The following is a 20929-nucleotide window of genomic DNA, read 5'->3' on the forward strand; positions in this document are numbered from 1 at the left end:
GTAACTTTTAAGTTCTTAAACTATTTTACTGATAAAATCATCAGAGCAGAGCTGACAAAACGTTTCTGTGCAAGGGTGAGTCCGTACTGTATGTGTGTGTGGTTGAGTGGGAGAGAAAGCGGAAGAAAGAGATTATGTGCTTAATAAATACATCCATCCATCCATCTTCTTCCGCTTATCCGGGGCCGGGTCGCGGGGGCAGCAGTCTAAGCAGAGATGCCCAGACTTCCCTCTCCCTGGACACTTCCTCCAGCTCTTCCGGGGGGACACCGAGGCGTTCCCAGGCCAGCCGGGAGACATAGTCTCTCCAGCGTGTCCTAGGTCTTCCCCGGGGTCTCCTCCCAGTGGGACGTGCCCGGAACACCTCCCCGGGAAGGCGTCCAGGAGGCATCCGAAACAGATGCCCGAGCCACCTCAGCTGACCCCTCTCGATGTGGAGGAGCAGCGGCTCTACTCTGAGCTCCTCCCGAGTGACCGAGCTTCTCACCCTATCTCTAAGGGATCGCCCAGCCACCCTGCGGAGAAAGCTCATTTCGGCCGCCTGTATCCGGGATCTTGTCCTTTCGGTCATGACCCAAAGCTCATGACCATAGGTGAGAGTAGGAACGTAGATTGACCGGTAAATCGAGAGCTTTGCCTTACGGCTTAGCTCTTTCTTCACCACAACAGACCGGTACATCGACCGCATTACTGCAGAAGCTGCACCGATCCGTCTGTCAATCTTCCGTTCCATCCTTCCCTCACTCGTGAACAAAACCCCAAGATACTTAAACTCCTCCACTTGAGGAAGGATCTCTCCACCAACCTGAAGTGAGCAAGCCGCCCTTTTCCGACTGAGGACCATGGCCTCGGATTTGGAGGCGCTGATTCTCATCCCAGCCGCTTCACACTCGGCTGCAAACCGTCCCAGTGCATGCTGAAGGTCCTGGTGTGAGGGGGCCAACACGAAAACATCATCCGCAAAGAGCAGAGACGAAATCGCGTGGTCCCCAAACCTGACACCCTCCGGCCCCTGGCTGCGCCTAGAAATTCTGTCCATAAAAATTATGAACAGAACCGGCAACAAAGGGCAGCCCTGCCGGAGTCCAACATGCACCGGGAAGAAGTCTGACTTACTACCGGCAATGCGAACCAAGCTCCTGCTTCGGTCATACAGGGACCGGACAGCCCTTAGCAAAGGACCCGGGACCCCATACTCCCGGAGCACCCTCCACAGGCCGCCTCGGGGGACACAGTCGAATGCCTTCTCCAAATCCACAAAGCACATGTGGACTGGTTGGGCAAACTCCCATGAACCCTCCAGCACCCTGTAGAGGGTATAGAGCTGGTCCAGTGTTCCACGGCCTGGATGAAAACCGCAGTGTTCCTCCTGAATCCGAGGTTCCACTATCGGCCGTATTCTCCTCTCCAGTACCCTGGCATAGACTTTCCCAGGGAGGCTGAGAAGTGTGATCCCCCTGTAGTTGGAACACACCCTCCGGTCCCCCTTCTTAAAAAGAGGGACCACCACCCCGGTCTGCCATCCCAGGGGCACTGTCCCCGACCGCCACGCGATGCTGCAGAGGCGTGTCAGCCAAGACAGCCCCACAACATCCAGAGACTTGAGGTACTCAGGGCGGATCTCATCCACCCCCGGTGCCTTGCCACCGAGGAGTTTCTTGACTACCTCGGTGACCTCAGCTAGGGTGATGGACGAGTCCACCTCTGAGCCCCCAGCCTCTGCTTCCTCAATAGAAGACGTGACGGCGGGATTGAGGAGATCCTCGAAGTATTCCTTCCACCGTCCGACGACATCCCCAGTTGAGGTCAACAGCTGCCCACCTCCACTGTAAACAGCGTTGGTAGGGCACTGTTTCCCTCTCCTGAGGCGCTGGACAGTTTGCCAGAATCTCTTCGAGGCCAGCCGATAGTCCTTCTCCATGGCCTCACCGAACTCCTCCCAGGCCCGAGTTTTTGCCTCCACAACCACCCGGGCTGCAGTCCGCTTGGCCTGCCGGTACCTGTCAGCTGCCTCAGGAGTCCCACAAGCCAACCAGGCCCGATAGGACTCCTTCTTCAGCTTGACGGCATCCTTTACTTCCGGTGTCCACCACCGGGTTCGGGGATTGCCGCCTCGACAGGCACCGGAGACCTTGTGGCCACAGCTCCGAGCCGCCGCTTCGACAATGGAGGCGGAGAACATGGTCCACTCAGACTCAATATCTCCAGCCTCCCTCGGGATCCGGTAGTGGCTCTGTCGGAGGTGGGAGTTGAAGATCTCTCTGACAGGAGATTCGGCCAAACGTTCCCGGCAAACCCTTACAGTACGCTTGGGTCTGCCGTGTCTGTCCAGCTTCCTCCCCCGCCATCGGATCCAACTCACCACCAGGTGGTGATCAGTTGACAGCTCCGCCCCTCTCTTCACCCTAATGTGTCCAAGACATACGGCCGCAGGTCAGATGAAACGACCACAAAGTCGATCATCGACCTACGACCTAGGGTGTCCTGGTGCCACGTGCACTGATGGACACCCTTATGCTTGAACATGGTGTTCGTTATGGACAAACTGTAACTAGCACAGAAGTCCAATAACTGAACACCGCTCGGGTTCAGGTCGGGGGGGGGCCGTTCCTCCCAATCACGCCCCTCCAGGTGTCACTGTCGCTGCCCACGTGAGCGTTGAAGTCCCCCAGTAGAACGACGGAGTCCCCAGTCGGAGCACTTTCCAGCACTCCTCCCAGAGACCCCAAGAAGGCCGGGTACTCTGCACTGTCGTTCGGCCCGTAGGCACACACGACAGTGAGAGACCTATCCCCGACCCGTAGGCGCAGGGAAACGACCCTCTCGTTCACCGGGGTAACCTCCAGCACATGGCGGCTGAGCTGGGGGGCTACAAGCAAACCCACACCAGCCCGTCGCCTCTCACCATGGGCAACTCCAGAGTGGTGAAGAGTCCATCCTCTCTCAAGGAGTGTGGTTCCAGAGCCCAAGCCATGCGTAGAGGTGATCCCGACTATCTCTAGTCGGAACCCTCAACCTCACGCACGATCTCAGGCTCCTTCCCCGCCAGCGAGGTGATGTTCCACGTCCCTAAGGCTAGTTTCCGTGTCCAGGGATCGGGTCGTCGAGGCCCCCGCCTTCGACTGCCGCCCGATCCTCTCTGCACCGGCCCCTTACGACTCTTCCTGCAGGTGGTGAGCCCACGGGAAGGCGGTCCCACGTCGCTCCTTCGGGCTGAGCCCGGCCGGACCCCGTGGGGAGAGGCCCGGCCACCAGGCGCTCGCATACGAGCCCCAACCCCGGGCCTGGCTCCAGGGTGGGCCCCCGGCTGCGCCATACCGGGCGACATCACAGTCCTTGTATTGTTGTTCATCATAAGGGGTTTTTGAACCGCTCTTAGTCTGACCCGTCGCCTAGGACCTGTTTGCCTTGGGAGACCCTACCAGGGGCATAAAGCCCCAGACAACATAGCTCCTAGGGTCATTCGGGTACTCAAAATACATAATGAAACAAACATTTTGGGCAAAAAAAATTGACAAGAATTCGTGTTTTTTTTTATCCTATTGTTTAATACATTTTTTTTGTTTGGTCAGTCTAGTTGTGGGTTTTGGTTCCTTTGCTGTTGTAGGCCGTAACTGAAATCATTTGGCGAAGTGATATGGACCTAATGTGGCGTTTCCTTGAAAATAATTGCATGCCTTCTAATGTTCGTCAACCAATCAAATTCAAGCATTCAACAGCCCCGTGGTATAAAAATATTTATACAATGCTGTTGTGAGGGATTCTATTCAGGGGGTTGAATAATTTTGAGACTGCAGAAGTCATCAAAAGTTGCATTTTCAGTTGATTTTCAGGAAACCACTTGAAACATTTGTTGTGTTGAGCGATTTCAATTACTTATGTTAATTTGTTCATTGCAAACAGCTGAAAGTCTGTAAATTTTGCCAATAAACCTGATTTGCAATGAGGGTTGAATAATTTCGATTACAACTATACACTCACCGGCCACTTTATTAGGTACACCTGTCCAACTGCTCGTTAACACTTAATTTCTAAGCAGCCAATCACATGGCGGCAACTCAGTGCATTTAGGCATGTAGACATGGTCAAGACAATCTCCTGCAGTTCAAACCGAGCATCAGTATGGGGAAGAAAGTTGATTTGAGTGACTTTGAACGTGGCATGATTGTTGGTGCCAGAAGGGCTGGTCTGAGTATTTCAGAAACTGCTAATCTACTGGGATTTTCACGCACAACCATCTCTAGGGTTTACAGAGAATGGTCCGAAAAAGAAAAAACATCCAGTGAGCGGCAGTTCTGTGGGCGGAAATGCCTTGTTGATGCCAGAGGTCAGAGGAGAATGGCCAGACTGGTTCGAGCTGATAGAAGGGCAACAGTGACTGAAATAACCACTCGTTACAACCGAGGTATGCAGCAAAGCATTTGTGAAGCCACAACACGCACAACCTTGAGGCGGATGGGCTACAACAGCAGAAGACTCCACCGGGTACCACTCATCTCCACTACAAATAGGAAAAAGAGGCTACAATTTGCAAGAGCTCACCAAAATTGAACAGTTGAAGACTGGAAAAATGTTGCCTGGTCTGATGAGTCTCGATTTCTGTTGAGACATTCAGATGTTAGAGTCAGAATTTGGCGTAAACAGAATGAGAACATGGAACCATCATGCCTTGTTACCACTGTGCAGGCTGGTGGTGGTGGTGTAATGGTGTGGGGGATGTTTTCCTGGCACACTTTAGGCCCCTTAGTGCCAATTGGGCATCGTTTAAATGCCACGGCCTACCTGAGCATTGTTTCTGACCATGTCCATCCCTTTATGGCCACCATGTACCCATCCTCTGATGGCTACTTCCACCATGTCACAAAGCTCTAATCATTTCAAATTGGTTTCTTGAACATGACAATGAGTTCACTGTACTAAAATGGCCTCCACAGTCACCAGATCTCAACCCAATAGAGCATCTTTGGGATGTGGTGGAACGGGAGATTCGCATCATGGATGTGCAGCCGACAAATCTGCGGCAACTGTGTGATGCCATCATGTCAATATGGACCAAACTCCCTGAGGAATGCTTCCAGCACCTTGTTGAATCTATGCCACGAAGAATTGAGGCAGTTCTGAAGGCAAAAGGGGGTCCAACCCGTTACTAGCATGGGGTACCTAATAAAGTGGCCGGTGAGTGTATATCATTACTTGCATTTAGATATGCCATATAGCAACCAAATTTGAACAAGAAATCACATTAGAAGGTCCCCGGCCTACACTGAGTGAAGTCTACAATGCAGAGATCTTTGCCAGCGATACATCAACATACTATAATATTCCTAATGTATTTCTCACTATATGGTCAATGTCATCATGACTCTCATTTTATCCCAAACCCAGATGGTATAATGTGAGCAGGTGGTGCTATGAGGCGGGTCACAGCTACGAAGTACTTGAGACCAGTGTCCCCTGTGCACAAGGTGTCCTGATGGTCACAGGTGGCCGCTACACAGACGCAACACCTCCATGGCAATGACCTCCAGACCCAGTGTCTCTGGACCTACTGCACTCAGCACGACACAATCTTTAATTCCACCATCACAACAAGGACTCCACACCCCATGGACATGGTAATCTATTTTAATTCGTATTTCAAATTAAAGACCATCAGAGGCACACCCACGTCCACGTGTCATATTTTCATTTTCAAAAAATTGAATGTACATTTAACACTATACTGGTTAACGCTGCAGCGTGAGTGTTTCTAGTACAGCAACTGAGGGAGTGACAACTAATTTTATATCTTTCTGTTTTCTGACCAACGTAATCAATCTCTCTATTTTTTTTCCTCTTTTTTAGAAAGTCCTAAGAATACTATTGTGGATTTTTTCTTTTGATATTAGGACAAATGGGAACACAAAAATGATACTTCTTGTAATTTCTGTTCACCACTATAGACGTTTACCCAACTACACTCTTAAAAATAAAGGTTACATAAGGGGTAACATCCTGTGGAATTGGGTTTCTTTTAAATTGTTGCCGTGGATTGAATTTTTTTTTCACACTCCAACCCACCTCCCGTAGGATATTTATGGGCCATTTTTGATTGGTCAGTTTTGTTGCGAAGACCTGGCAACTCTGAAAAGGGAGTTTTCACAGCAATGCCGTAAAATAAACTTTCAGTAAGCAGTTCTTAAAATAACCTTTTTTTTTCTTAGAGTGAATCAATTAAAAGTTACCATCACACACCTGCAGGTAATCGTAAAAATGAAAAATATATATTTTTTTAAATCTCCACTATATAGAACATTTGCTCCATGGAAGTTATAGGTTATTTATGGAAACATTAATGGCAATAAAGAACATTAATTTTTAAGAGTGTATGATGACTTCCACTTCTTAGAAATGTGAAAAGGGTAAATACAAAGACCAGGCCTACCAATACGACAGCCATTACTTTATCACTTCAGAATGGCACAATTGCTGTTTGGTTTTTGTTTTCTCCTAGGGCCTATAGCCCTAATGACTACCTACTTAATGTGCCACATGCTGTTCTAAAAAGCCATCAGTGAATGCTTCCAAAATAAAACCACCAACAAAATATGAGTCAGATGAGAATGAGATCCTTAAAGAATAAGAATGAAAGAGAGCGTGCAAGTGAAAAACATGCGGATAGTAGAGTGGATGAGGACTGTGGTCTGAATGTAATGCCTCAGAGAGTCTGACATGACACTGGTTCAAATTCACACAATCTTTCTATATTACACTAAATACCTGACTGGACTAGCCATTAGCCTGCCTGGAGTGGTGGAGCAGTGGCTGTAAAGATATTCCTCTCCCAACACACTGACCACCAGCGGTCAGAGCCCTCTTTAAGACACCTTCAGGAGTGAAGACACTAGACCGGAAGTTCAGTAAACATGCTAACCCTGTAGTGATCATACATCACACCCCTAATGAAGACTCAGATCAAAGAGGGATTTTCAGCAGTTCTTGTCATTACTAGGACCTCTCCTGCTTGAAACAGAACAGTTCTCCAGACTTCAAAAGACCTCCAAGAGGTCTCAAGCGTGAAATATGCTTTCAACTGGCTCCACAGCAGGAGCCTCAAATGGACAAGGCATTTATATTTGACGTGCTCGCAGTTGTACTATTCTTTGAATCGACAGGGGGGCGACTCTGAATAATTGTCCTTTAGTCTAAACCATCAGGAATCAGCGGTGAGAAGTAGTAAGGTACACACGTAACAATGGCTGCATCCGAAATCACATACTTCCTACTATATAGTAGTATGCAATTTCATTGCAGCTTTAAATAAGAAAATAAGAAAAACTGTTAAAATATGTTGTATTGCAGAAATAAAAGGGTTTCTCAATGTTCTTTTCTCTTAAGATGTTAAGATTATTTAAACGAACGAACAAAGGATGTTTCTTTTAAGAATTGCACTCCCTTACGAAGTTCTTAAAATTTTCCTAAGAACTTTAATTTTTTTTCTTAAGATTTCTGTGAACCCAGTCCAGAATTGTGCCATCATAGTACTAAAGAATTCAACTACTTGTCACTTGTGTTGTTCATCTGTTTAACCAGATAATTATTTTTCTCCAATTAAAGGGATAGTTCACCCAAAAATGTAAATTCTGTCATCATTTACTCACCCTCATGTCTTTACAAATCTGTATGACTTTCTCTCTTTTGTGGAACATAGAAGATATTTTAAAGAATTTTAGTAACAAAACCGTTTTGGTTCCCGACCTAAACTGTTTGGTTACCAACATACTTCAAGATATCTTCTTTAGTGTTCAGAAATGCATACAACTTTGGAATGACATGAGGGTGAGTAAATGATGACAATTTTCATATTTGGATGAACTATCCTTTTTATTTGTCAGACTTTTTCCACCAAAGCACTATGCTTACTTCACTTAGTGCACATTTTCTGTGAATGTGTTTCTACCTGATCTTGGAAACACAGGACATACAGTAGGCCAACTTTGCTTGGTTTTTTACAAAGGGCATCAGGTCTACAAATTTCACTCATTGTTTGTGCCTGTTATACGTCACAGCTGAGAAATATCCTCTTTATCCTGAAGAAGCTTAAATAGCACTTTGATGTAATCACTCGCATTTTAGCAGGCTTATAAAGGGCATCATATTAAACTGACAGCAGAAGTCATCAACCTTAGGAAGTCATTGGTAATCACTGGCATGTAAACGATAAGAGCAACAAAGATTATTTAAAAATATATATATTCTAATATTTGTATGTACTTTATTTTAAAACATTTAAAAAACTTGCTTGATTGTGCATACTTGCAGTATATTCCATTATTTTCCACAGTCCATCTGAGGTCACAGCACAGGAGCTCAGAGCAAAACATGCAGTCTGAAACATTTCTGTGCCTGCAGTCCCACAGGGCCATTAACTGGTGTGTGATAGTATTACGACATCCAAGACAGAAGAACAGTATTCCACAGTGATAATTTGAATGAAGACTAGGAGAGGGAGTGTGTGGGTTACACAGAGAGAGAGAGAGAAGACAAGAAGCTCCTTTGGTGCTACTTCAGAAGAATGATGACATCTTCAAATCATCTAATGCATTTAAGGTGATGTAAGTACGCACTTACACACTTCTGGCACAAGTGAAACATACCAGAACGGACTCGACTGAAAGCTTGTGGTGGAGCAGGATGGAGAAATCAATCATTTAAACAGATTTAGAGATGTACACAAAGGTCTTTATATCAATTCACATAGTAACTCACAACTGCGGTCGAGATGCCATTGCTCTTAGTTTGTGTAGCAGCGGAACTTTAAAAATATTAATTTAGCCAAATAAATACGCCACAGATGTAATAAATCTTCCATATGGTCTATATTCATTGCTGCTCTTGTGGAAACTGAAATAAATATCCTAAATTTGTCACCAGAGAAAAAATTGCAACTCTTTTACATATTCAGGTAGGAGCAAAAAGGGATGCCTGCTTGACAACAAAATTTAAATAAAGCCTTCAGAGCTCTGTATGTGTACATTTAAAAAGACAAGGCAGCAGCCCTCACATCCATGTTTTGAAAAACCCAATTGAGTCAGACAGCTTTGCAAAAGGGCCCATAAATAAATTACATGCTCAAAAGGACACACTACTGTAAAGTTAACTTATTGTAAAGTTAAAACATACTCCAGCCAAAATATAAGCAGAATATGAAGCTATTACAGCATAGACAGTGGTTTCCCTTCATTCAAAATATTTTGGCGGCCATCAAAGATTTATTTGATCATTTAATGTGACGATATCTGCAGTAGCGGTACTCTGTGATAGTCGGCTGCTATAAAACTCTCCTGTGAGTGTTTGTGTAAAGCGTCAAAGGTTTCTATTTACAACATGTTTTTGCAGCATTGAGCTTTGTAGCCAATCACACACATCTGTTGAGCGAGTGAACGCAACGGGCAATCAGAATTTTCAGTGCGAGTTCTGCAAGCTAACGAAACCTTTCATTATAACCATCAAAGTATAAATGCTATATCAATGAGAGATTGCACAGCGTAGACAGCTTCATTGATTATAATGGGAGTTTTCGCAAGAGTGCAGCTTTGTGTACCTTGTGTTGTAATTGACTTCAGTGATTATAAATGGCAGCAATCTTTACCCGCTTTCTGTATAAAGCTAATTTATATTTTCATGCTGCTAACTACACATTACAAAGTTTCTGAATTGACAAGCGTAATAAAAAAGCACGACTGAATCTGACTAATAGAGATAACCATACCAATGGACGGAAAAAAACAATCTGATACTGTATGTCAAATGATCTGTGCATTAGGTCTTGGAGTATAAATACCACAGAAGATCATTTTTAACCAGGAAAAACCCTATATACTCTATGAATTATTCCTTCAACCTTCGTTATATATGTCCAGCCAGTTCTGTTCGACAAGTCAATATGACTCAGCACATTTACACCAAATTACAGTCACAGGTTTCAAAATGAACTTAGACTGCATTTAAAGTACGGTAAGTAATTTTGAATCTATACATTTCACCTTTCACAGAAATCACACACACAAAGCTACCAGAAATCGAAACCATTTTTTAAAAGTCATCAATGACATTATCAGGGCTCAACACTAAGGATTTCTTTCTGAGGGCCAGTGGTTAAAAGTTTTACTTGCCCATTTGGTCCCACCATAAAAAAAGTAATAAATAAATTTTTTTTTAAATTGTTTGTTTTCATTGCATTTGACCCATGCAAACTAAATAAATAACGCTATGACAACAAATTTCAGAGAGCAGCGAAACTTCACAATTCTCGATTCCATTTTTGATACCACAGCAAAAACTACTAGCCTACCTAATATAAATTTCAAATATCATAAAAGACAAGTAAACAGTCAGTGTTAAAATATAACCAAATAATCAACTTATGACCAACAGCACAAATAAATATAATAGAATAAACATACAAATGAAATAAAGTGCTTTTCAGGGTTTTCAAATGTAAAATAACACAGTTATTAACAACAGTCTTCACTGTATAAATTAAATATAGATTAATCCTTATTAAAGTTACAAAAGTTATTCAGTCGAAAGCAGTTAGAGATCTTTTTCTTTGTCCTTTGTTGTTTGACAGCAGCATTTATATTAGACTGCTGTCACTTTAAGACCTAATGCCCGGATTGAATATAGTGTTAAACGTGCATTTTATTTCTCAACTGTTTACGTTCACTTTAGACATAACCGACTGTGTTTACGAAGATACTCTCCAAGACGGGTATTTTGAAATATTTTTTTATAAATTTGTCCGTTCAAATGCCAAAAGACTCAGACTCAGTCTGAGAAGAGGCTTTCTGGGCATGCACTAAACTTCTCACCCAGCGCCCGAGTACTGAATTGAGTTCTCTTTTGCGTCTTCTTGAGCATAATATTATTATATTTAAATTTATATTTAAACTGGCAAGGCTTGAAAACACATGCAAATTATAAACTTTCGTGCCGATAACGTCCTGACATGTCCATCAACTGTCCCGAGCGTCGTTCACACTAGCCCCATGCCATCGTGCAGTCCTTTTTGTCGAGCCCTGATTATTGAACCAGTTTACTGAAATTTGAAGTGGTAAGTGATGGTTTACATTACATGACACTGAGGTTACAGCAGGAAAGGGCAAGTGTTGCTTGCTAATGAAGCTTTAGTACTCACCTCGATGAGTTTACGCTCATAGGTGGCAGCCAGTTCCTCTGTATCAGCCACGGACCGGTTTTGGGGGGCTGGAGGGGGACCATCACAATTCCTTTGAATGGTCAATGCTAGGAACAAAATGTAAGACACATTAGGAGGTGCAATCAAATGAAAAAAATATAAGTAAATAAATGGTAGTCTTCCAGCACAACCAATGGCATGAGTTTGGCAAGGGACTAACTGTTAGATATACAATGGAAGACGAGTGTTAGAAGTTGCAGTATAAGATGAGTGGAAACAATTATTTTTGCAACCAGCAATTTGGTGCCACTAGAGGTGGAAAAATGTCTCACTTCAGCTTTACGGCAAGATATAAAGAATCAGTTATTTCCTTTATATGATTATGTCTTGTAAAAGTTTGTGAAAAACAATCAAATCTGAGATCCTGGTTGTTCACACCAACAAACTTGGGCTTCTTCCAGTGCCGCGGAGCTGTAGCCTTTAAATCCAGTGTAATCTAGTTTCAGGGGAGCTGCCTGTGAAGGCTGAGATCCGTTGAGTTCATAAGCAGCAAAACAGAATCTTTCACCAATTGAAAACTCAATTAAAATCTGCAATTTTCACAACACAAATGTTGCTAGAGGCGCCACAGGACAGCAGAGACGAGGAAAGCAATAAGAAAAACGCAACCCCGGACCTGGCCGAGTTTCAACAGAACAGCTGTTAGACTCTCTCATTTCTTAATTCTCAAAGGAGAAAGAAAATCCGGATATTTCCAGACCATAAACAAAATTAGATGCAAAAAGTTTTCTTTTGTGAAAAGCAAAAAGATGTTTGACCAATAGAGGATGTAAAAAAATCACAAATTGACTGTCGCCGATGTTCTTAGTCGGGTCAGAAGCAATTTTCCATGCTGAAAGCCTAGTGTGAACACATCCTAACACCAACCGCCTGATAAAGGGTGGCTTGATCATCAGAATCGTGGAGATCCGCACACAAAGGCTCCAGAGGGTATGGATCTGCTGGGGTTAAAATGATAGAGATGAGGAGGTGGTGCTCAGCTAAAAAGTTTGTCATAAAGCTGTGAATAAGTCTATGGAGTACAAGTCAACAATCCTGAATATTATCAGCTCACCCGCACACAGACACCAGCCACTTCAGCTCTGAGTCTTATCAGTGCTCTGCCAATAGTCTACGCATCCCACTAACTCACACACCACTACTGTCAGCAAGAGTGGACTGCACTGAAACTGCTGCCAATGTGCAGCTCCACTTGTTTTCAGTCCACCACAGTCATGTCTGGAACTATTAATAATAAATGCATTTATGTATAATTGTTGTGTGTGAAGTTTATTACACCGTGGGAAACGGGGCATCTACGTACAAGAGTTAATGCTGTGCAAGATCATTAAAAAAAAAAAGTTTTTAGGCATGTCACGGCAGATTTTACATTATATATGGGATTACAAGGCAGCAAGCAATCTACTGTCAATCACAGTTGACATTAGATACTTGTTGATGAGACTATTTAATGTGTAAGAATTCATTTAAGTTTAGAAAAATAAACATAAAACTATAAAATTTCTAAAAAGTAATAACTGCTTATGCGATCTCTGTATGTAAGAGTATTCGGTAACACGTTACAATAAGGTTCATTAGTTACCATTAGTCAACTACCTTAGTTAACATGAACTAAGAATGAACTATACTTCTTCAGCATTTATTAATCTTAGTTAATATTAATTTCAACATTTTCTAATACGTTATTACAATCAAAGGTTGTATTTGTTAACATTAGTTAATGCACTGTGAACTAACATGAACAAACAAAGAACAGCAGTATTTTTATTAACTAACATTGACAAATATTAATAAATACTGTAACAAATGTTTTGCTCATTGTTAGTTCATGTTAGTTAATACATTAGCTGACATTAGTTAATGAACCTTATTGTAAAGTGTTACCGAGTATTCTATGTGAAAGCAAAACTCCTATTTAATTGTTATGCCAAACAGGAGGATATCTATAGCGGTGGTGGACCTCATTTATGTTGCCTTCCTATTGATTGCGGCATGTTAGGAATTTTGTTTTGTTTTGGGGCATTAGATAAGTTGTAATAACTGTAAAGATAAAACAACAACAAAAGCTCTCCAAATTGAAGAATAGATTGTTTCGGTCTAGGCTGCCCTGAGAGCCTCATACGGAGATGTAGGTTATCATGATTTTTTTAATATTTTCTTTACGAAGTTCAGAAGGTATCAGGTCTTTTTATAATCCCCAATTCTGTCCAAAAGTTCTCAGAGAACTTGTATCTCAAGAAGAGAAAAAAATAAGTCTGAGCATCTTAGCTACTTGTGAGCGATTGAAAGTGGCTTTGACAGACATATGCAAAATTAGTCTGTTTACGTGCTGAAGGGGAAAAAAAGAAGAGTTAATGAGAGTGTTGATCAAAGTAATCTCCATCCATTTTCCCATCATGCAGCAGTCGCTTCCTGTGAGACAGCTTGAGATAACAACAGCGTATCATTCCATCAGCGAGCGATCTCTACTAAGTACAGGACGCAGTCAATTTGACGCCCAGACGTGAAATTGCATACCAAACACTCGTTGCACCTTGGAGAGGGCAAACACAGAGGTTTTATAGAGCAAGTTTGCTTACAATCTTCTGAACCGACATTCCACAATCAACAATAGTTGACTCAAAAGACAGAACAAGCACAGACTGAGATGTTCTGCTTCTCTATTTGATGTATTTGATGTGATCTCTATTTCAGTTAAGGTACTCCAATGGGTTAATATTTTTGTGCGGTTTTGAGGCCGTCATGGCTGTTGTTAACATTTTTTTCTAATAAAATAAAATTCTTGAGGTAATTTCTAAATCTAAATATAAAGTAAACTGCTGTATCACTGGCTGCTTTTTTCCCAGCATCAAAGAAAAGTTATCTGCTGTGTAATCATGTCCTTTAAGAGCAGACATCTGAAATGTATAATATATATCAATTAATGCATAAACAATAATAATAATACCAATGTCACACATCCTACAGAATGTGATAAGGCAAAAACTACTTGGAAAAATGTTAGAGACGGTTTTCTAATCTATCTATCTTTTTATGTTTTTGAAAAAAAAAATCTCTTTTTGATAAAAAATCTCTTTTTGAAAAAACCCTGCTCAGGGCTGTATTTATTTGATAAAATATAGTTAAAACAGTAATATTGTGAATTTTTATTACAATTTAAAATAAATGTTTCCTGTTTTAATATACTTTTAAATGTAATTTATTCCTGTGATGGCAAAGCTGAATTTTCAGCAGTCATTACTTCAGTCTTCAGTGTCACGTGATCCTTCAGAAATCATTTTAATATGCTGATTTGGTGCTCGGGAATGATTTCTTATTATTACTATGTTGGTTTATGGAAACCACGACACAGTACTTTTTTTTCAGGAATCTTTGATAAATAGAAAGTTCAAAAGAACAGCATTTATTTTAAACAAAACTTTTGTAACATTATAAATGTCTTTACTGTCACTTTTGATCAATTTAATGCTTCCTTGCTGAATAATAGTATGAAGTCCTTAAAAAAAAAAATCTCATTGACCCTATACATTTATACACTTTTGTGCGTGTATGTATTCATGGATATAAATAATTTATATCCAACATCAACAATTTTATATGTAAATTTTAATTGAAGAAACTGAAAGAGATTACTGAGCAATATGGTAATTTTATGCCCTACAATGAATCATAAGGAGATGGAAAGCGGCCAGTGTTTGATCAAGGAATCCCCTTTTTTAGCACTACGGTTAAAATAATCAGGCCTGATTTAGCTTATTATCTGCCAATGGCTTCCTTGTAAGAATCCTCATGCTTTTCTGGATTGGTAATAGAAAATAGAAAATATGCAATGAACAAACAAAAACAAATGCATTTTTGGTTAAAAAAAATGTATTTACAAATTGAGCTTAAAAAAGCTTGATCATTTGCATAAACATGACCATTTATAAATCTCTGAATAATGTGTAATGGAGTACATCAAACAGAACAAATTTCAGTTTTGCTATTGAAGCATATACAGCCCAAGTAAAAATCTTCTAAACATTAGGAAGAAGACTTGATAATATCACCCTCGATTTCCGACTTCACTTTAGATACACTTGTACTGTTCTTTTAGTATAAATTTAAAAGCGATTACTTGTCTGTGTGTTAGAAATAAAAGTCCTCATTATTCACATTAAGATCAAAGCTATTATCTTAAGAAACTTGACCTGATAATGTCGTCTGCACTGAAAACATGGAACCAGCCTTGTTGTGGCTCATTAATCTTGAAATTCTGAAAACATCATAAGCTAGAGGCCATAATGAGGATTCAAATCATCCTCCCCTACACTTTAATAGCCCTAATATAAGCCATGAATGACATATTCATTGATGGCCAGAGTCGGCACAAACACTGTCTAGCCTTTAAAGAAGTCTCGAGCTAGACAGTGTGTCCCTAAACCGGTCCTTTTGGGTTATTTAGCTCATCCTGTCTTGCTTAAGTGAGAGGGGTGGTGGGGGTGCTTGTTTTTATTAGCGGAACGCTACTTTATCGGACACTCGACAATCTAGTTCCAGTCAGTATAATTGACTGCCATTTCTAAAAGTCAATCTAATTGCTTTTCATTATTATGGTAATAGTCCTGACAGCGGTAAAGGGAAATCCCCCTCCCCATGAGAGGGACCAGAGCCTACAGACGATTAATTTGCCTCTTCGCCGTAATTAAATGCACCGCGGCTGATAAACTTGCAGATGACTAATGACAAATGTTAAAGTAGGTCAAATCAATTATTTCAACAACCAGCCACTAAAAAACAATGGGGAAAAAGCATCATTCGCGCAGTCTCACGAGGCAACATTAGGCAAGTTCTTCAATGTGGTGGGGAAGTCACTGGCATCGTGCCTGGACAGTTTTTTTTAGTTTAAGTCTGTCAGTCCCAAGGACTGATGACAAGAAGAGAAAGTGAGACGATGCTTTCAGTCATTCGGGAGTCATTCTTGTTTGGTTGTAATACAGCAAAGGTTCCCAAATATTTTATCACTTTACCCCTAGATCAGATGTAAAATATTTACTTGGAGCACCCCTGAGACTTTAAAACAATATTTCAATGATTTAACGACACGTTTGCATGTTCATGGTTCTATGATGTCGGTTAAGGGTCACAGAAAAAATATTCAAATGTTTGTTTAGTATGTGTTTTTATTTTTAATATATTAATAAATATAAATATATAGTGCCTTCAGAAAGTATTTGTACCCCTTAATTTTCCCATGTTGCTGTCTTGTTAAACTACTTTAAATTACTTTTTTCTTCACACCAATCTACACTCCATACACCATAATGACAAAGCAAAAAACAGATGTGTGACATCTTTGCAAATTTATTAAAAATAAAAAACATAAGTATTCATAACCTTTTCTGGGACATTTAGCTCAGGAGCATTTCAATTTCACTTGTAGATGTTGTGACGGGCCCTGTGTGATCCAGTGAGGCCTCTCTGTGGGAGTGATACCTGTGTGGTTGTTAATCATCTTTGTTCTATTGAGGTGATTGCTGATTGGGTGCACCTGGAACCTGTGAGCCAGGGGAGATAAAGCTCCACTTGGTCAAACTACACTCTCTTCTCCCTTCTCTGCAATCCAGACGTCAACCATGGCCTGATCATCCCGACTGCCAAATCTTGTTTTGAGTTTATGTTACAGAGCTTTACTTTCCACATTTAAGTAGTTATGTTTAGTAACTATTTTGTTAAATAAATCACTTTTGACCATTTATGCTGCCTCGTTCCCTCTTTTGTCATGACCCTTGAGCCAGGTTGTGACAATGTTTCGAGTGGAGTTACAGTAACTTGTGGCAAACTCTATTGAATGGGTATGATTTGGAAAGGCACCTCTCAATAAAAGATCTGACAGTTGAAAATGCATATTAGAGCAAAATCCAATTCATGAGGTCAAAGGAACTGTATGTAGAGCTCAGAGACAGGATTGTTTCAAGACACAGAATGCTGCTGCATTGAAGGTTCATAGAAGCAAGTAGCCTCCATAATCCTTAATGGAAGAAGTTTGGAACAACCGGGACTCTTCCAGGAGCTGGGCTCCTGGCCAAACTGAGCAATCGATGGAGAAGGTCCTTGGTTAGAGTGGTGACCAAGAAGCTGATGGTCACAAGTCTAGTTGATCATATATGAAGATGGGAGAAACTTACAGAAGGACAAACATCACTCCAATTATCTGGGATTTTTCAGTTTTTAATAATAAAGTTGTCACAAATCTGTTTTCTGCTTTATCATTATGGTGTATGGAGTGTAGACTGATGTGAAAAGAGTATTTTAAAGTAGTCTAACATAAGGCAGCAACATAACAAAATGTGGAAAAAAATGAAGGGGTACAAATACTTTCGCAAGGCACTGTATCTACTATATGGACAAGTATTGGGAGACAAATCTTAATTATTGAATTCAGGTGTTTCAATCCCATTGCCACAGGTGCATAAAACCAAGCACATAGTGAAGCAGTCTGCATTTACAAACATCTGCGGAAAAAATAGGTTGTTCTGAAGAGCTCAGTGAATTCAAGCGTGGTACTGTGATAGGATGCCATCTTTGCAATAAGCCAGAAATTTCATCCCTGCAAGATATTCCACGGTCAACTGTAAGTGATATCATTGGAAAGTGGAAGCATTTATGAACAGCAGCAACTAAGCCAAGAAGCGGAAAACCATGTTGAAAAAAGATGTAAATTGCAATCAATTTCTTTTTTCCTCTCAATAACTACTTTTTTTATTGAAGAATATACAGAGAATCTGGAATATTCTGAATCTGGAATCTTGAAAATTTTGGAATCACAAAATTAATCATACAATGATCAAATATATTCATATGATATTAACTTAAAACATCAGAATGCCCAGTTCCTTTTGATAAAAAAAAAGCAAAAAAAAAAGCAACGTTTTCCAAATTACAGCAGAGGAAATATCTCAATAAAGGTAATATCCCAGTATGGGGGAACTGTGTATATTGTTTTGGAAAATGGGGGGCCTTTAAAGGGGTCATATAATGCCATTTTTGTACAAGTTAATATGAATCTTTAGGGTCTAAATAAAAACTTTGTAATATACTTTTATTAAAAATTCTCATTAGTATTGTAAGAAAACACACATTTTACCTGGTCAAAAAACAGCTCTGTTTTCAGCACGCCGTTTCAGTGCATATGCCTTTAAATGATAATGAGCTTCGCTCACTCCGCCCCTCTGTTCTGCGGGCGTTTTGATACAACACACGTGGAGTGTTGCCTTGACAACAGTTGAGGGTATATTTTAGAACAAGAATGGCAGCGGGAGTCTCTGAGGACACATCTGTGCAACCATACCAATTTGAACCGGAGTCGGACCCGGAACAAGATGACAGCCGCAAAGAAGTTTGACAATTAAGGCTCGAACAGGACATTTCTGAATGGTTGGTTAACATAATGTCACTTTGATCTATCTTTGTATGTACTGGCAGGGTAGAGTAGTTTGATACGAACGCTGTGTGTTTACTGATGTATAGGTAAGTTCGTTGACAGATTGATGTTACAGTTAATGGTCAACTTTTTTGCACGATTTGCAAAGATTAATATAAAGGTTAATAAAACTTTACACTCACTTCTTCTAGAGGTGCAGCAGAAACACGAATAGTTTGTACCGATTATTTTTTCAGGAGCAGCTTCTTAGCAAAACCAGTTTTATACTGATCCTTGTTTATAAAGCAGTCTGGTGAGAAATGATTCGCACAAACATGAAAGCATTGACGTTGCTCGTGGGGAATATTCCCTTCGAAAACAAAACTCAGCCACTGCGTCTTCAGCGGTTCGGATTTAGGAACATCAAAATGACTGCTGTGTTCGTTATTACACCCAAGAACAGAACACCACAATCGCTTAGACGCCATTCTGCTCCAGCGTATCAACAATGACGGACTATGATGACAGCTCGCTCAGGGCGGGTCTGTGTTGAAACGCTGCTGTCAATCAACAACCGTGGGAGGGGCGTCCGATTTAGTGACGTCACAAAATCGAACGGCTCGATTTGAGACAGGGGAAAACATATAGACCTTATGCACCAGAGAAACAAGGGCGCCGCCATCTTTAGAATATTGTCTTTGAACTTCTGTTTTTGCGGTCGCTCTGTATATGTCTATGGCATTGCTGTCCAGGAGTAATTAGCTTTTGAAGTGGATTTACTTAATGTAAAGTTAACGAAAGTTATCATGAGGATTGTAATGTTTAAAGCAGATGTCTTAACAAATGTCAGTAGACCGGGAAGATTTTAAAACGAGCCGTTTATTCATAAATAGACAAGATTGCTGTGAAAATACAGACCGGAAGACAAAAGACAACGAGCGCAGCGCTGAAAAGGGGCGGGGCTACATAAGATCTATAAGGAGATAAAAAAAAAAACACTGGATGGATTTTTATCATTATATGATGGTTGTGTACAGGCACTGCCAACACACATTTCAGTACAATCAACTTGTAAAAGTGCATGTACCATTATATGACCCCTTTAAGTAAAAATAAATTGAGAACTGCTGCATTACACAATAACTGAAGCTTACTCATTTGATCAGTATATTAATGGCCACCCTTTAATCATTGAGTGATGGCAAGTTAAAGGCGAGGGGGTGTACATTAAGCGCTGATATCCCCATCTGTTTATAAAAAGACAGGAGGCTGGGTGTCTGCAGCGTGGCCGCCTGCAAAAGTCCTCTTCTGCCCCCTACTACTCTTCTTTTCAAATAGCTGATAAGAGAGAGCCTTTTATTTCATATCAAATGAGATGTGCTCTGTTCCTGATAGAGAGAGAATTAAAAACCAAGCGGCGGGAGGGCAAAAAAGAAGAATCGCCGTCTCTGCATGCTATTAGCAAGTGTAATTTAGACATTTCCTATTTTGAGGTTTGGGAAAAAGTGCAGAGCGGCCCAGTGCTAGTCAGATGCTATCACGCTCTATTATGAGAGCTAGCTGCCTGACACCAGGTACGATAGTCTCCTCACACTCCCAGCATTCATCAGCAGGGACAGAGAGCACGTTCCTCTGGAGGGAGCTGAAATGAATCCTGCTGGAGAGGCCATCAGTGCACCACCTCTGACCAACAGTAATATCCGATGAGCAGAGGACAGCTACACCTTCAGTCCCCAGAGGATTCAGAGGCGGCTGGCTACTGGTTATGAGTTACTGGTTACTAATCACAACTCACATGCGTCCAATTCAGCTGTGCACATTAGAAGCAGCACCTTCTTGAGGAATTTACCACGTGTGCTAATCGATCACTGCTCTGATTAAACCAATCAGTGCAGTTTATCAAAAAGAGTGGGGTAAGCTGCGTCAGCCCATTAACCTAAAAAAAAAAAAAAAATACATACTTACACTACTGTTTAAAAGTTTGTGGCCTCTTATGATCACCAAGCCTTTATTTATTTGATTAAAAATAAAGTAAAATCAGTAATATTGTGACATTTCATTACAATCATTATTTTCTATTTGAATATATTTTATGTAATGTATTCCTTAAGCTGGAATTTTCAGCATCATTACTTCCAGTGTCACAATAATTTATAATATGCTGATTTGGTGCTCAAGAAACATTTATTATTATAATCGATGTATCAATGTTGTTGTGTCGCTTAATATTTTTGTGGAAATTTGTTTAATTCATATTTTTGTTATATTGTACTTGCCCTATTGTTTGT

The 20929-nt window shown here is 41.1% G+C and overlaps 1 protein-coding gene across 1 annotated transcript in view; it reads right to left on the reverse strand.

Moving 5' to 3' along the window:
• Nucleotides 1–20929, reverse strand: part of snx29 (sorting nexin 29) — a 121952-nt gene that overhangs the window by 59028 nt on the left and 41995 nt on the right. The window contains exon 15 of the mRNA XM_056255418.1: nucleotides 11180–11286. Within this exon, the coding sequence (XP_056111393.1) occupies nucleotides 11180–11286 (107 nt within the window). The remainder of the gene's footprint in view (nucleotides 1–11179; nucleotides 11287–20929) is intronic.

Source organism: Rhinichthys klamathensis, unplaced genomic scaffold, assembly GCF_029890125.1.
Source record: "Rhinichthys klamathensis goyatoka isolate OS25496 unplaced genomic scaffold, OSU_Roscu_1.1 h1tg000121l_1, whole genome shotgun sequence".
NCBI classification, from domain to species: Eukaryota; Metazoa; Chordata; class Actinopteri; order Cypriniformes; family Leuciscidae; genus Rhinichthys; species Rhinichthys klamathensis.